At 40.6% G+C, this 18080-nt stretch overlaps 1 protein-coding gene across 6 annotated transcripts in view; it reads left to right on the forward strand.

Moving 5' to 3' along the window:
- Nucleotides 1-18080, forward strand: part of diaph2 (diaphanous-related formin 2) — a 426654-nt gene that overhangs the window by 147131 nt on the left and 261443 nt on the right. For 5 of the 6 annotated variants that reach the window (XM_086021885.1, XM_086021876.1, XM_086021922.1 and 2 more), the window contains 6 exons: nucleotides 220-332; nucleotides 4781-4897; nucleotides 10295-10413; nucleotides 13011-13075; nucleotides 14228-14332; nucleotides 17692-17754. In XM_086021885.1, coding sequence (XP_085878011.1) covers nucleotides 220-332; nucleotides 4781-4897; nucleotides 10295-10413; nucleotides 13011-13075; nucleotides 14228-14332; nucleotides 17692-17754 — 582 coding nt within the window. The remainder of the gene's footprint in view (nucleotides 1-219; nucleotides 333-4780; nucleotides 4898-10294; nucleotides 10414-13010; nucleotides 13076-14227; nucleotides 14333-17691; nucleotides 17755-18080) is intronic. The other variant, XM_086021913.1, reaches the window with a different exon arrangement.

An 18080-nucleotide genomic window follows, 5' to 3' on the forward strand; every position in this document is an offset into this window, starting at 1 on the left:
AAACACTGTCGTTGGAAATGACAAAATCTGACAAAAATCCCCAACCTTGCAAAGTGTCATTACATTTGCATGGAAACAGTTAAAAAAGAAAATTAAAAAGGAGGCGAGGTGGACACAAATGGAGCCCAAAGGGTTAAAACAGTCAATCCACCTAACATTAATAATTTTTGAACAAACTTGAAAATTTAACCCACTGACTATTTGTCCAACTCATTCCAGGAGCTCAAAGAAACGGAAGAGCTGGACATCCAGCTCAAGGTGTTTAATGAGAACAAGGAGGAGGACTCCATCGAACTCTCCCATCGCCTGGATGACATTCGGGCTGAGATGGAATATCCTTTCCCCTTCCTGTCCTGTCCTTTTGGTCCCTCTGTGTAAATTATATGGATGACCACTTGTGCTGATGTAGCAGCAAGTGATGAGTCAACAAGATGACTTTGATTGACTGAAGTTCCCTCGCGATTTGCTTCATTAGAGAGGGATTTGAGGATCTTGTCCACAATATTAAGCTCCCGCTCGTCTGCCAGTGCAGGTTGGGCAAATATGCTCGTGTTCTTCACCTTCCACCTCACATTACTTCTTCATTCTTCTACATCTCCTTATGTTTGTTTTTCTGTTCAGGGTGACTCATGACTCTTGTTAACAGCAAGTCTCAACTCTTAGTTGTTGAATTCACTTGCAACAATGCCACGACGACAACTAGTTCTACCACTGCTGATACAAACAACACCAACACCAAGTCCTAATACTACAAAAAAAAAAAAACATTACTACTAGCAGCAACAACAAATTAGACTACTACAACTACCACTACTGCCACTACATTAATACTCATATCATCAAAGTGCAAGTACTAACAATAACTAAAGAAAGTTACAACGTTTTGTTACTTACTAACAATAACTGTTAGTACTACTACTACGACTACTACTACCACTTATTACTAGTGACATCAAACAACAAGTTTGCTACTATTACTAACTACAAAAATTGTGCTACCTCTACAAGCACTTGTTCTACTATTACTAACAACAAATCTGTTGCTACTACTATTACTAATAACAAAGCAGTGCTACTAAAGTATTAAAATGTTGCGTACGGACCCTGCCGTGAACGCACATTCGCTACCTTCGCAAACATTTACCCCTCAGTGGGATATGAGCTAAACAAAATTGCGCTACTATTACCCACAACAGCAAAAAACAAAGCGATTGTACTACTACTACAACAGTGCTTCCCTTAACAACTGCTATGCTACTATTTTTAACAACAACAACAACACATTTAGTACTACTACTACTACTGCAAAACACAACTCTGCTACTACTACTATTACTAATAACAGCAGTGCGACGACAAACAAGTATGCTACTGTTACTAACTACAAAGAGATGCTACTTCTACTAGCACTAGCACTAGTACTACTATTACAAACAATATCTCTTTGGCTACTACTGTTACTCATAACAAAACAGTGCATCTAACAATACAATCTGCTACTATTACCTAGAACAACACAAATTATACTACTACTACTACTACTACTACTACTACTTCTGTTTCAGTGCTTCTCTTAAAAACAACTGTGATACATTTTTTAACTGCTGCTTCTGTTACTGCTAATACTGCTACTCCTACTACAATTACTACTACTTGACTACTACTAATAATAACAACATTACAGCGACTGATACTACTATTGATACTACTACTACTACTACTACTACTACTACTACTACTACTACTACTACTACTACTACTACTACTACTGCTAGTAGCAGGAACAACATTTTCAAATTTCATTTTACCAGTAGTTCAAATTAGAGTAGGAAAGTTTGCTACTCCAAACTATTGAGGATGCTTCTCTGTTTGTAGTTGTCCTCCTTCATTCACCCGCTGGTATCCACTAGGAAGTTAATAAGTTGGCACTAATTCAATCCAGAGTCAGAAACTTCTTCACCAAGCTGTTTAATAATTCACCAGTCTTCTCTGGGGCTATGTATGAATGAGTGGCACTGGGAGGCGACATTCCAGACACCTGACATTGTTATGCAGATGTCCGCAGCCTTTTTTTCAAACCCCATCAAATCCCACACTTGTCCCACTGACACAAAGCGCTGCTGTGAGTGACACTTTATGTTGACACACTCAGGTGAAACGTGTGTGCGCGCGTGTGTGTGTGTGTGTGTGTGTGTGTGTGTGTGTGTTTGAGGGGGGAAAAAAAGCCCACTTGGATTAATGATGTGCTTGAGCGGGTTCACAAATGAGATGGCCCAATGTTTGTTTCCAAGGACAATGTGGCGTATTGATCGCGACGCTTCAGGGTATCATTCTAAATGCCTCGGCATCCCCTCTGCCTACACAATAACACCACGCTGGTGGTCCTTCTTCTTACCTGAGCGTGCCTCTTGTTTTTCCATGATTATTGACCCGCACAAACTGCTCCCGTCTGTGTCCAGCTCGGGTCCCGGTGCCAAGGAGGTGACACTCATAAATATTAAGTAGCTGTGGAATGGTGATTGATTGACCCTACCACTGACTGGCCTACATCCCACTGCCACTGCCACTCATGTTTATTCATTATTTGGCGAGCGAGAAGAGGGGTCATTGAATGGATTGGCATTCTACGTTGGGTCCTTGTCTGCAGCTTAGTGATAGATAGAGCTACTTGGATACTTTCCCAGTCTTGAGCTCCTTCTTATGTCCTCTCCAATGTTGCACTAGCGAGGCCATAATTGAATCTCACAGGACTGGTAATGCTCCCAGGCCTCAAACTCAACTAATACAAGTTAGGAAATATATACTTGAGAGGGTCCTGTATTCCCTTGACTGCCTCTCGACAAAGATGATATTAATTAGAGACAGAGTTGGGAAAAAAAAAAGTGTCACATACCAGATCCAACACAATTGGTGTAAGTACAGGAACTAAGTATTGATTTTCCCTTAAACAGTCAACCCCAAAAAATTATTTGCAAGAATATGTTCTATGCGGCCAAATATATTGCAAATATTTTTTGGGGGTTGACTTCCTCTTTAAATGATCATGTTCCCTAAAATGGTGATGAAATTTGCCAATCATAGTAAACAAACTCCTCTAGTTTGCGCAATGCACATGATTGACTACTAATAACACTGGTCGACAGCACATTTTAATCAGAGATACAGTAACTTTGTGTCACATCTCCTTAATGTGTGACCACTGCTAATGTACTGTACTTCCTCAAATAGTGCCCTCCACTCAAATTGATACTTTGCCTCAGTTAAATAAGTGAATCCCCATTCCCTTGAATAAATAAATGCCTCACGTCAAATAGACACATGCCTATTTTACTGACCTCTGCTAAGGTCCTGATCTTCCTCAAAATTGTGGCCTCCACTCTAAAAGATGCCATGCATCAAATCATCTCGTGAATTGTCATCTGTTTTGAAAATTAAAGACCACACTTCAATTACTGAGTAAATACCTCCCTGTTTTGGTTGGTTGAATTCAGAATTGTACGACCTCAGGATTCCACTGAAGTTGTACGTTTCTCAAAAACTCTACACATACAATAGTTCATGCAGACTTGACACTTTATTTTGCCATGATTTCAACTATACGAGGGTTAGGAGGTTACATTTCCAATAACTAGTTAATCAAACAAAATGTACTGTGGAGAAAATTGTAGTAATAAAAAAAAATGTACAAAATGCTTGTAAAGTACTTGTAAAAACAGGCACTGTGTATGCCCCAAAGCAGGTACTTATAACCTAAATTGCCATTTTTAAAGATATTTTCCTTCTCCTAAAGCAGATGCAAGAATAATATCATGTGCCGCTACATTTAATGAAACGGGAAAATGTCACCTCATCACTGTGCTCTAATGTAAATATTTTAGAAGATATAATTCATATTGCGATGGCAGTCTCTTCTTGTTGTCTGTGTGCACATGTATAGAACATGTTTGAGGAGCGTATTACACTTTTCCAAACAGATTGAGGTTCCATGGGGAAATCCTTTTTTATGCATAAACAAGGTAATAGTGCTTCCATCGTATTCAACAGAGCTATTTAACTTCTTAAATGCTATTGGAAGTTTGACGAGCACACATCAACTACTGTATAGTGTTTATATATATTCATTAAAGCTTTAATGCAGTATAAAGAGGAGAATATGTAAGAGTCGCATGCAAAAAGTGATTGAAGAATGAAGAGCATTGCAGATTAAGACATGTGAAGGATGTGCTTTAGATGTCGGAGCCGTCAGTGCTGCCTTCTGGGCCAGGCTGACAGAAGACACATAATCAATACCTTTTGCAAATTTAATAACCTGCGTTTCTTTTTTTCCCCCTCTCCTTTGCCATTGAGTGAATGCCAGTTTCAATCACAAAAGCGACTCTCAGCATAATTGTTGTTCTGCAAACGAGCACCTCACACCATTGTGCTCGCCTTAAATGTTGAAACTTTTTCATCACCTAATTAATTTTTTCTACTTTGAAAGCATCAGAGTGACAGGTAAACCAGAGGGAGTTATTTTATTGCTTTATTTCCATACTTCCGACTCTCCTTTAAGTTAGCTGTTATCAGGGTTTTCAGCTCCCCGGAGAGAACTGATAAAATGAATCACATCTGTGTTTGCTTTCACCCTATGATGCCTGTCAGGAAGCGGAGGTGTGAAAAGAAAACAAGAATGCATCAAGCTGTGCATTTGAATGTTGTTCAGAAAAAAAGGTGTGAGAAAAACATGAATCGAGGATGATTATAGCTGCTCAATTGTTTTCTTTAACTTGGCCCCCTCCACTGACATGAATGAGGTGTATCATCTCTTATCCAACATGGTGAAGGACACGGGCTCCGAGGCCTACTTCCTGTCCATCCTGCAGCACTTGCTGCTCGTCCGGAATGACTACTACATCAGGTAAGTTAGACACTGACATGGTACATTTGGAACTTACTAACTAATACTTGCTATGCCTCAATGAAGTGCCTGATTCAACGTCCACTTGAATACAAAACAGACACCTGCTTTCCTTGATGACCTATGCTAAGAAATTGTACCTCCTCAAATAGTGGCCTCCACTCTCAGTTATGCCTCAATTATTTGTCTGGTTCAGCATCCATTAAAGAAGTGTCTCTTCTTAAATAAAAAAAAAAAAAAAATACAGCTAATCAAAGACAGAGCTGGGCATTTTACTGAAAATTGTGCGTCCGTTATTCGTCATCTGTCTGCATTGCCTTTTTTTCCATGGGGGTAGGGGTATAGTACCCGTCTATAGGCCGGTCCGCCTCTAATTTTAAACGGCTGTCCGTCTGCGAGTCCGACTAAACTTTCACTCGTATCGAGGCACAGGCAGATTAGGCGCTGCACGGACGCGTGGGCCACCCCACGTGCTTTGATTTCCGGACGAATCGTTCCGGACTTTCATGCTTAACCACATTTAAAGGCTGCATGTTCTCCCAACATGAATCCCATAGAGCACCTCTGGCACCAACTAGGGCAGGCCATCAAACCCGTGTCCAGCCCAGAGATACTCTCGCTATACATTGCGCAATACTGGAAGAGTGGGAAAAAAATCCCATAAATAACGCATACCATCAATTTTATTCATATGACTACATATGACAACGTGGAACAATTCCTGTGCATCATTATTTAAATAAATTCACTGAACAAATTAAAATCATTGTCGTCTTAATGGCACCGCCCTAACTGGACGGCAAAACTGTTATTTGGATATTGTTTTGACGTTTCTTGTTTACCTCTGACGACCCAGTTTGAGGTATTTGAACAACCCAAAAAATGGGCTCTTTTGTACAAAATGTAAGAAAGTGGGTCAAAATGACCCAATTTGTGTATTGGTCCATTTTTGACCCAAAATTGTGTTATTTTTAACCCAACTGTTTTTAGAGTGTGGTATATATAGAATGCTGTATATGTAACACACCTAGGTGTGGTTACTCTAAAAAGGTGCCGTGATAGATCCTTAACAACATGAAATTCTTAAATACTACTAAAGTATTAGTTTTTCAAATTTCACCTTTAAAGAGCAAACGTGTGAGTCACTGGGCCGGGTCGAGTGACACTGATGACTTGACTGCTGCGTCAGGCTTTTTTGCAGACAGCAGATTTGTAAAAAGAATGTCGGAAAGTGAGGGGATGATGAGAGGAGAGAGATGAATTTATCATCGACAAGTTGGTCTACCCTTGGAGTTATAAATAATGCATTGCTCATCTATAAGGAGGAAGCGAGGGAAAGGGACTCACATTAAAAAGCTACAGCCACTTCCACCTCGGCTTTAGTGGCCGTGTACCTCTCTCCAAGTCAGCAATAAGAAGTAATTTGCAACAGTGAGGTTCTTAAAGAGAACACTCTAAACTGAGGTACAGTTCAGAAGTGATTTTTAAGATGAGTTGTTAGGGCTGTCACTGTCTATATTTTTATCAATTATTTCATCGATGAATTAAATAATCAGATTGAAAGTGTTTTACAATAGAATTTTTCTTCCCAGGTTACTCTTTATTATTTAGTTGATTTGTTATTGTTTAGTGATTAAAAAGAACAAGTAATGAGAGGGACTGATGTTGTACACCATCTTTTTTGGAACCAGTTCAGTTACTGGTTCAGCCATTGGGTTTCCAATATAAAAGCAGATGTTTGCAAAGTCTTATTTTGATTAAACACAAAAGATAATCATTCTGCTTTCATGAAGAACTACAACAATCAGAATGATGACTGTTGAGAGGCTGAAATCAGATGATTTGGATAGTTTTCATTTGAGTAAAATGTACTCTACAAAATTTACTGTGTATATATTTAAACTCAAGTAAAAAGTAATTGAACCCCAGGTTCTACAGTTACAAATAGTATGTCTTTTATTAATGCCAACATGCCACAAACTTCCAATTGAAGCAGGGACACTTGCAGCGCTAAATATATGTCATGCATTTCTTGAGTTGAAGGCTAACAAACAAGGCAGGGGTCAAAATAAAAATTAGCGAAGTTCCAACCATCTCCCTTTTCCTGCTCTCTTCAATACTCGAACATTCTTTCATGCTTAGCCACATTTAAAGACTGCATGTTGTCCCAACATGAATCCCATAGAGCACCTCTGGCACCAACTAGGGCAGGCCATCAAACCCGTGTCCAGCCCAGAGATACTCTCGCTATACATTGCGCAATACAGGAAGAGTGGGGAAAAAAATCCCATAAATTGAAATTTGGTGACTCATCTGGAGTATGCGTCGACAACGCAAAGCTCTGCTTTGGAGCCGATTTGGCCCAACCGAATACTGAGTCTGGTCTTTAAAGATGTCATGTCATTCTTTTAGCCGGGGGCGGTATGTGATTTGGTATATACTGTAAAGTTTGTGGGCGGCACAGTGGTCGACTGGTTAGCATGTCCGCCTCACAGTTCAGAGGTCGTGGGTTCGATCCGGCCTCCCTGTGTGGAGTTTGCATGTTCTCCCCGTGCCTGCGTGGGTTTTCTCCGGGTACTACGGTTTTCTCCCACATTCCAAAAACATGCATGGAAGGTGATTGGACTCTCTAATTTGCCCCTAGGTGTGATTGTGAGTGCGGATGTTTGTCTCAATGCGATTGGCTGGCAATCAATTCAGGGTGTCCCCCGCCTACTGCCCGAAGACAGCTCCAGCACGCCCCGCGACCCTTGTGAGGATAAGCGGTATCGATGATGGATGGATGTATAGTTTGTCAACACCAAGTGGCACCATCAATGATGTTTTGTGAAGTTTTTGATGAGAAAACCGAAGGAGCCTATTAGAGGTGTGACATTTATACTGTATAATGATAAGTGATGATTTGTTGAAAGGTTTCGATTAGTTGAAACTATTTATGTAAATGCCGTTTGAATGTACAGTGGTACTGTATATGTATTTGGGAAGATTCTAAATTTGGCCTAAAGCATTGAAGTGCCATGTCGACTGTCATTGCTGTGAGTTGTTGCTCTTCCCTCCGGGGCTCGGTTTATTTTTGATAATTAATCTCTCAGTGCAAGCCTAATGAATGGGAGCACATCAAACCCGCCCTGTAAATATAGAGCAGATGTGCTCTTTTGGAGCACGCCGATATGGGGATTACATTGGCTATGTGGAGCAGAGCTGGATCAAGTGGCTGGGATGACGCTCGGCACTGATTGGAAGAACTGGAGGTGCCAGAGTCAAAAAAGGAAGAGGTGGGGAGTGATGCAGCGGGACATATGCTCGCTTTTTTGGAGCCTGGCCCTGTCCACTGTGCAGAGGCCTGACAGTTCTGGGTCACTCTAGCCGTCACTGCGGCCGCCTGGCGGTGGCGGAGCATGGAGGACGTCGGGAAAATAGGGCGGCTTATTGAGATAATAACGCAGGGTACGCGGGTGACAGTTGTAAGCCGAGCGGCACCGCGCTTAAGCCAAGCAAGGCGACACTCGCCAGATTCATCCAATCACGAGTGGGCGAAACTGCCAGCTAAAGCTTTAAAGAATGCCATTCCATGCCTCCTTTTTCTATTTTTTTTAATTAGAGAACCTAAATGTTTATTTTTATTTTTATTTTACTTTGGCTCAGACTGTTGTTCTCACACAGGTTTGTATTCACTAAAGTGATTTGTCCTCCCACAAGGTGACAGCTCGTTCTTTAGGGCCGACCGACATCTTGCAGTGACTCCAGTTTGTTTTGATAATTAACGTTAATGCTTTCATACACGTGTTTGCACCACTAGTATTTATAAATGCAAGGTTCGAAATAACTTTTTAAATTGAGGAGCATTTTTTCTAATTAGTAATTTAAGGAGCAACTTCGTAGCTCCTCCGGTCACTGATAGTGTAGTGGTACACACGCCTGAGTTGTGTGCGGGCAGCGTGGGATTGATTCCCGCTCAGTGACGGTGTCTGTGTGTGCCCTGCGACTGGCTGGCGACCAGTTCGGGGTGGAGTCTGCCTTCGCCCGTTGACGGCTGGGATAGGCTCCAGCACCTCCCCGCGACCCTGTATAGGATAAGCGGTTTGGAAGATGACATGACATGACCTTCTAGCTCGCCAGGGCGTTTTCAGTGAGTGCATACAAAATTGGTAGTGAACGCTAGCAAACTTTGTGCATTTCATAAAGCCCGCCACCTTCACTCTAGTCGTCCTTACACCTTCTCACGCATCTATCAGATGTCCTATTTATCCCTTACCTCCCAATTATTTTTGATATTTTTTTTGCCTTTTTTTCTTCATTTATTTAGGCTTGCCATATTGTAGTATTTTCTTGTATGTTTCACGAGTTGTCGTTAATCAACGCTGTCCATGTACAGAAGTCAAGTGTGAATTGTGTGTGTTTGGGTCAGGTTTTTAACCTCTATCAAAAGAACTCACAACTTATTTTATTGTAGCGCCTTCACATTTCTAGACTGATTTAATGAGGTTTTTCGTCAAATTCCCTTCTAAATGACTTAAAAAATTGACATGGTGAGCAGGAGTAATACAGGCATTGCTCCCGGTTGCTATTAAGCTATTATCTACACTCTTATGAGTGACCCCCATTTTCGCTACACTGTATATACTGTATTTTGAAAATATGATTACTGGTATAATAGCATCTTTGTCACATCAACCTATTTTACTTTTCCCTACTTTTGTGTTTTCCAATTTCAAACTGTAATAGATATCATATGTTATATATTCATATTCATTATTTGATATACATAGCTTTTATAATTCAGAAAAATAGAAACTTTTAGCCCTAGGAGTTTTAAAATGAACTGAGGGTCAAAGTCGAGCTTATAAAATCATTATTTCTCAGTTAGAAACTCCTCTTAAATGGCAATCTATTTGCTAAATGTCACAAGCAATTAAAGTTGATAGTTTCTTCGCCAAAAAGGTCACGTTTGCCAGCCCGTTCCGGTGTCTCACACACACAACCACTCAGCAGGATAACCGTGCTAACTTCTAACTAGCTGACATGTTTTCCTGGTCATTGTGCTTTCAATTACACACATTACACGGATTAGATTTACATATCTTTTTTTATGGTTGCTCTAATTGGAAAAGATGATTGCAAATTACACGAGAGGGCTGGCTGTCACCTTGAAATGGACACATAAGCACACCCTCGGCCTCGGTGCGTCTATTATCTGCTCATTTCATGACAGGAGTGAAACAAGTGATCAAATTTAACAAGGCGCTTGGCTATTTTCTCCATTTTTTCCCCCCCAGACTTGGCATTTTGTGACCTGTAGTTCAGATGAGGGACTAATTTACACTTAATTAGTCGTGTCGAATTTGTGTCTATCATATCCCCTGTAATTGTTCTGCTTTATGCTTTGTGACCTAACAGGCCTCAGTACTACAAGGTGATTGAAGAATGCGTCTCTCAGGTGGTCCTGCATCGAAGCGGGATGGACCCCGACTTTGGCTACAGTCGCCGCTTGGATGTGGACTTCACCCATTTGATTGGTAACTTTTACTTCTTATGGGAATGGACTTTGATGGTTAAAAAAGTAAATGTGAATGGTTATTCACGCTTACTTTTTTAATCTAAATGCTATTTTTAGGAACTGGAGCGAGCGGCGACCCCGTAGTTGTGTTATATGACTGCGAGGTCATGAAGTTAATCTGAATGTGACTTGGTGAATAAGTGTTTGAATGTAATTGGATAAATGAAAAACAAACACAAAAATGAAGTTGTTCATGTGCTAACCACAACTTCACCCTACTTCCGGGACCACAACAATTCTAAATATTTAGGGCCCTATTCTGCTAGAGGGTTAGGATTAGAGTTAGGTTGCACGTGCGCTCGGCCTAAAATTTTTGTGTGCTCGGGCATGTCTAGCTTACTGTGTTTGGGAATTTGGCAGACCATGCTGCGCTTTTCTGTGCGTTCTGGCGGACCAAGGGCGTTTTCTATTACAGACCCCCAGCGCACTTGACAACTTTGTGACACAAAGTAGACTAGATTTTAGACCACGTAAAAGCAGGTCTAAGTTTTAGTGCATGTGGCGTAGCGTAATTTTGGTGGATTTGATCCAGGTGCAGGCAGACAGGTACTGCACACTGCTGATAGGTGTTGTATATGTAATTCTTTAACAATTATTATATAATTACTCTAACAGTAGTTCATTCATAAATATGACATTAGCGTGCATAGAACCCTCTGAATCATTGTAGAAATCAATTAATTGGATACATTATTAATATGATTTTACCGTCTTTAATATATTTTTAAAATCACCCCTTGACCGTGGCACAACTGGTATGTGTGCATGTGTGTTTTCTTAACTGTTTAACTGAGATATACAGTTAAAACAGCTCATTACATTTACTTGATACGATTAAATTGTAGTAATTAGACACTCCAAAGTAGAATTGCACTTAAATCAACAATGTATTCACTGTCTGGCCAAATTGTGAATTTTTGCATGTTGAATTTAGATTCAGAAAACTGTTTTTATCCAAACGGCTCACGTGTCTTTTAGCGGTAAATGACTTAGAGGAGAAGTAAACACAAAGCTATTATTTTCAAGAATATAGTGTGTTCTATGCAAGCCCACTAGTTGAAACAAGACGTTCTGATAAATATTGCGTTCATGGAATAAGAATTAATCCACCCATTTTTAGCCATCTCTGGGGCCGCCATTTTGTCACTTCTGTCAACTGAAAATGAAGTCACAGTTGCTCAGAGCTCAGGTAATCACCAATCACGGCTCACCTGTTGTCTGGAGCTGTACCATGATTGGTCGTTATCTGAGCCCCGAGCACCTATGATGTCATTTTCAGTCGACAGAAGTGACAAAATGGCTGCCCCCTGAGATGGTAAAAAATGTGTGGATTTTATTGCTTAACTCATATTCCACACATGCAATATTAATTAGAATACTGTCTTTCAACTAGTGGGGAACATTTTTCTTGAAAAAAATGTGCTTGGGTTGATTTCCTATTTCAGAAAGTGGAAAAACACTGAAAAAACAGTGTGTTGACAACAAACAAAAGTTCAACATTATTTACATCCTTTCTTGTAACGGACATCCAATTTTCCAAATTGTTGTTGTTTAGAATCTCACTACATTTTCCTGCTATTATTCTTTATTTAAAAAAAAAAAAAAAAAAGTCATAATGATTTTCAAAATTTAAAAAAAAAAGGGAAAATAAATGGTTCTGTTTTTTTTTTTCCAATACTATAAAAATATAGTCATTTCCCGCTAACGGATTGGATTCCAACACGTCAAAATATATTTCAAATTCAAATTTGGGCAGAGAGTCAGCGGTGTATGTTTTTATTTTTTTGTGCAGGACAAATTAAATAATGCAGCTGTTTCTGTATTACTCCTGAACAGTTCTGACTCTGCTACAAAGAATCATTAAAAGTTTTACTCTAAACAAACCTCCTTGCTCACTTTGCTGACATATGACCGACTAAAACTTTTGCAATGATATTAACCCGCACAAAAAGACACATGAACCACCGAGGCGTCGTCTTTGTACTGCTTTTTTTTTTTTTTTTTTTTATGATTTCTTGTTCACGTCAGGGGGTGTCTTCTTCCCAAATAAGATCAATTTCTGAGAACGATATGCAGTCTAATGAGAATTTGTCCTTCAAGTAAGCAAATGCGCGATTTGGAAACACATATTGTGCGGTGTTTCGACCCTTGTCCATGCACACATTCACACACACAGGCTTAAGCACATAAAGGTGATAATTAATGTTGTTTTCATGAAACAGCCACAGTGACAATCACACGTGCCGGAGAGATGACACGCTATGTTGTGCATACATCTTCACTTTTCCCCCTAATGGGATGTCCACAAATATTTTTTATATAGTATTCTACATTTCTTTTCAAAAAGAGCCTTACACCATCATATAAGTCCACAAACTACTTAGACCAAGCTTCAAAATGAATTAAGGACTTATTGTTTAATCCTTCTCAGAAACAAACGTCAATTTAAAGAAAAAAAAAAAAAAACTTTGGCAGAGGCGGGGGAAAAAGTAATAATGCACGGTAAGGCGCATGTAATGTATTGATGCGTGTGTGTGTTTGTATGCTGTCTTGCAGATCAGTGTGTAGACAAATCCAAAGTTGAAGAGAGCGAGCAGAAAGCTGCCGAGTACTCCAAAAAGGTGAGGCATTAATCACTTCAACAGGCCCCTTGCTTGGCCGAGTCCTATCAGGAAAGTCTTTTCTTCCGCACTGCTCCCAGACAAGCTATCGATTTTCCATGCTTTAATCAATACCTGGCTGCGACGCTACATGATCCGTATCAGCATTACAAGAATCAATGGCGAGGTTCTGATTTGTGCACAGTACTGGGCTGCACTTAAGTTTAGTGCAGGTGTTTTTGATGCGTGTTTGCTCTGAGAGAGGCCTCCTTAATGCGCATTTCATTGCTCGTACAGTGGAAATCGAATGCAATATGTTTTGTTACGCTGCTGCCCAAGTTGTTCTTCTTTTCAATATGAAAACAAATTTTCCATTGAGATCAATTATATTTAGAACTCTGCTCAACTCAAATTTAATTCATAGTTGCATACAAAGTGCTGTGTCAAAATCAGACGAATAAAAACAAAGAGTTAAAACAATGCATCCATCCATCCATTAATAACGTAAAACACATTTTTGTCCTTTAATTGAACCCATTTTTTCCTGATGGATAGTTGTCTTTTTCTATTACTACCGTGTTGCAAAAAGTTCATAAAAATTGAAATATGCAGACTTTTCCTTTTGATGGTGACTGAGATGATTTAAAGTCAGATGCACTAGCATCACACATTATGGAAATCAGATCATTTCTCCCACTTTTAATACATATGGCCAAACTCCATTTTCTGTCTCTTTGGCCCTTCCACTGACAAATGAATTGATACTGAGTGAGGTCAAAAGTTAATGCATATGATTAGAATGCATTTTTAAAGCGCACCATTGTGGCACCGAGGAGCTTCCGGCTGTTTTTTTTTTCTTTTCTTAGGCGCAGCGTCTTACCAGCCCAGTGCGTGCACCCTGCTGCGTCTGTGAAGTCATTGCGCTGACATGTCTTGGTTTTGTGCAAAGGTTAAATCCATCAACATGTATGAAAGCCAGGCCTGGAACAAAGATAAAGGACAACAGGACTCCCGGGTGATGAAGACCACAAATAGAACGTCTCGGTTTTTGGCGTCTGTTGATGTGCCCCGAGGCCGCTTTCCAGAGGCGTCCCGCCGCTCGCCAGCCAGCCTCTGCCGCCTTGTTTTCATCAGTGTGCACACGTTGACATATTTGTGTCCTCTTTCTTGCAGTTTGACGAGGAGTTCAGCGCACGGCAGGAGGCGCAGGCTGAGTCCCAAAAGAAAGAGGAGAAAATCAAAGAGTTGGAGGGGAAGATCCAGGCCCTGGAGTCTCAGGTACATCCACAAAAAAAAAAAAAAAAAAAAGAAGCGGGTATTTTTGGACTCAATTTTTCAACCACATGGAGAGCTTTTCGCACGTCTCACAGATGTTCTCTAAGTGGATGTGAGAACATTTGATTGAATAAAGGGTCAATGTCCTTAAGTTGGAGCTCTTAATGTGCCTGAGTGTCGGCATTGAAGCTTTTCCAATGTAATTTGATTATCTTGGAAGTGGATTGCATTTCTTTTTTACCGCCTTTGAAAACAGTTCTTCCTTCGCAAAACCTCCATTTCTGAGCACAGAAAACTGCTTTGCCATTTTAACCCAATTGCAAACATTTTAGCAACGTCTTGAAAGGAAAGAGCAGTAATGGAATTTAATGTAAGCCAATATTGAAAGATGAAAGCATGGCTGCACACCAACGACACAATCACACCCAAACTGGTGCATCACTCTCTCGCTTCCTGATGAATGCCCCGCCCCCTCTAATGACATCACCACAAGCTGAAGCCCTTTTTGTTTTCAGTGTTATATTCGATAACGAAGGCATTCCTGTCTTTTGAAGGTAGAAGGCTGCATTAACAAGTCAAAGTCTTTCTTACTGATTTGTATGACTGATCCCTCAGAAAAGCTGGAGAGCTTTTCATTCGCAACTGCTGAAATTAAACCCCCTGGAGGGAAACCTGATTTACTGAACAAAATGTTAGTGAATGTATCTTTAAATATATAATTATATCTTCAGTTTTGTGAGCAATTCGTAGTACTTCACTGGGGGCAGGGAACAAGCCGTCACACGAATAGCGGAGTAACTGATAGCTCACCTAAACTTCCCATATAAACCAAAAATATAATCCCAAAACAGTTCATTTTAAATCACTGTATGTAGGAGATGTGGAGTCCCACTTTTATGTAAAGCTATTAAAGATATAAACAGTTTTACTGTTACATCCATTCAATTCTTATTCTTGTTACAAATATACATCTCACTCTGACATTATGCAAATGAGATCTATGTATCGTCTCGATACGCACATACATTGATATCCAAGTTCGGGAAAGTCCCCCCCCAACGCCCATAAATACCCATGTTCGCTTGGACGTGTAGTTTAATTATGCAGCGTCAGTAACAGCCAACCAAGTGCCGTTTTTGATCTTAGCCACGTGTACCAATCCAATCCTATCTCAAGCGCTGAACACAACAACAACCTCTCTGATGATTGCGAGTGTGTTTTGCTGCCTTCATCCGCGTTCGACAGAGCGCCGCTAAAGCCGTGGACGTTGCAAGTGCAGACCATTTAAATCCCGCGTTCGGCTCTTTCCATCAAAGACATCCTGCCATCACAAGCATGTTTTTTTTGTCATTATTCTTTAAGAATGAAGTGGGAGCGAACCAAAACCTTTCATCCGAGGAGACAGCCTGTCAGATATTAAAACACATGCGTGCCCGAGTCGCTTCCGCTCACCTTGTTTGCCACAACCAGGCACATTTAATGAGCGTCGGTCTACCAGGAACTTTGGCACTGTAACAAGCAGCCTGTTTGATGTGCCTGTTTGATTATCCCCCAATTGAGTGGAGTAGTGCCTTCGCCTGCAAACATCAACAAAGGGACATGGGAATCACAACAAGTGGGGAATCATCCGCCCTTCCCCAAGCCTTTTGGTCCTAGCGTAGCGTAGCAGAAGGAAACTATTCACTGCAATTGGGCTGGAGCTGTAATGAATAATGTAGCAGTGCAGTGGTACGCAGCGGAACTCTGCGCTATCCCATTAATAGCTTTTAACAAGCTGACAGACTCGTAGCTGACCTCAGTCGGTCCCCGGGAGGATCTGGCGGTCTATACCGGTCGACCCCCCCCCCCACCCTTACTCAGGCAAGAATTTGACTTTAAAAAATAAAATGAAATAAGCACATTCATGATGCAATCCAACTAAACAGAGGGATCAGGTAAAACCTCACTCGAATAAAACATTTTTGACGTAATCTCCAAAACATTTCCCTTTAAATCAGGGGTCACCAACTCCGGTCCTCGAGGGCACCTGTCCTGCAGGTTTTCCATCTCACGTCTCCCTGCTGTAACACACCTGGGAGTGTGAAAAGCGTAGTGTGAGAGCCATAACAGAGGTGGGGTAGAGGATTAAAAAAAAAACAAAAAACAGTCATACGTCACAAGTCATTTTGCCAGGACAGGTTGTGGAGTTTCACAGTCAGCTTCTCTCCTCCTGTTGTGTTAAAAGCAGTTGTTTTCAGACCGCTGTTTTATAACATCACACCAGACACGGTGACTGACTTGAGCAAAGGTAGTTTCATGTTGTCATTTCCATACTGTATGTAATATACAGACACACAATTGGAATTTTAAAATTGACCCACCAGTTTGCCAAATTTAGAGGTAATATAAGTCTCTCAGGTAAATTTAGAACCCAAAGTCTGTACATTAGACCACAGTAGTCTTCGGTAATGACTTTTAATGTCTGAGAGACCAAGAGTCTTCATTGACTGGCGTAGTGGCCCTGGACATGTACTGTTCCATAATCAACTCATAGCACAGCAGGGCAACTCACATTACAATGTTGCAAAAACAACACCAAACAGCCACGGGGACAGGCAAACAGGGCTAAGGTGGAACTCTTACGTAGGGACAGAAGGCAGAGGTGATGACGGAGTTCAAGGAAAACAACGAGGCATCAAGTTCGGAGGCAGGTAGAGTTGAAAACAGGAGACCAATCCAAAGAGTGTATTGCATGAAAGTGGAAGAACAATGTAAATATTTTGCTAGTCTTAATTTATGACACGATGATTAAAGATATGACCGACTCATCCATGGACCTCATACGCCAGTGTTCTTTAACACCACATGGTCTCAGGGGTACATCTTCAAACATAATAATTCACATAGAACAATGACTGTCACACATCTAGGAAGATTGAAATGTATTTTACAATGCCAAAAAGAGAACAAAAAAACAAATTGAAGGAGTATTTTGAGGGAGCACGCATAGATCTTACTTCTGCTTTTTCATGGTGATTTTCCTTTGAAGGTACTGTTGATGACATGATGCATTACGTCGGGTTTTGAGGCACAAAAAACACATTACACTCTGTCTCTTGCACATCAAACAAGCTCATTGAGGGGAAAGGGTGTGTGTGTGATGCACTGGCACTGTTTAAGCTGTGTCCTCTTTGACCCCGCTTGCAACTTTAATGCTCGTCTGCTCGGTGTACTGTATGTGTCGTACAGTGTTTAGTATACTAGTCTTCTTCTCTGTCTCGCTAACCCTCCTTCCCATGTGTTCCTCTGTTTGCTCCCTCATGTTTGTGCTGTGGCTACGATACGTGTGTATTTGTGCGTGTGAATGTGCTCGGCATCTGCAGTTAACTATTGAAAGGGACAAGCTCAACGAGGCTCAGAGACTCATCAGGGAATCTGAAGCCAAGGTGGGTGTCCTCCCTGTACATGTGGTCCTGTAAACAACTGACAATGCATCCAACCATTGCTTTGTTTGGTATTTTTAAAAACATATCAGAGAAAAACTTGTTGATTACGCTCGTCTAACTTGTTCATGTGCCCATTTGTTTTTCTCCTTAAAGTTGTTTTTAACAATATACTAGTGAGTACTGCAAACCCAATGAAATTGCATGAGATAATTGATGACCATACAAGACTATTGTTTGAGGTAATAACCAATGTTTCCCATATATTCTAATTTATGATAGTACAGTCTAAAGAGGGATAAAAAATAAATACAACTATTGTAGACAAT

Source organism: Filicampus tigris, chromosome 2, assembly GCF_054856515.1.
Source record: "Filicampus tigris isolate MCC_2025a chromosome 2, RoL_Ftig_1.0, whole genome shotgun sequence".
Taxonomy (NCBI): Eukaryota; Metazoa; Chordata; class Actinopteri; order Syngnathiformes; family Syngnathidae; genus Filicampus; species Filicampus tigris.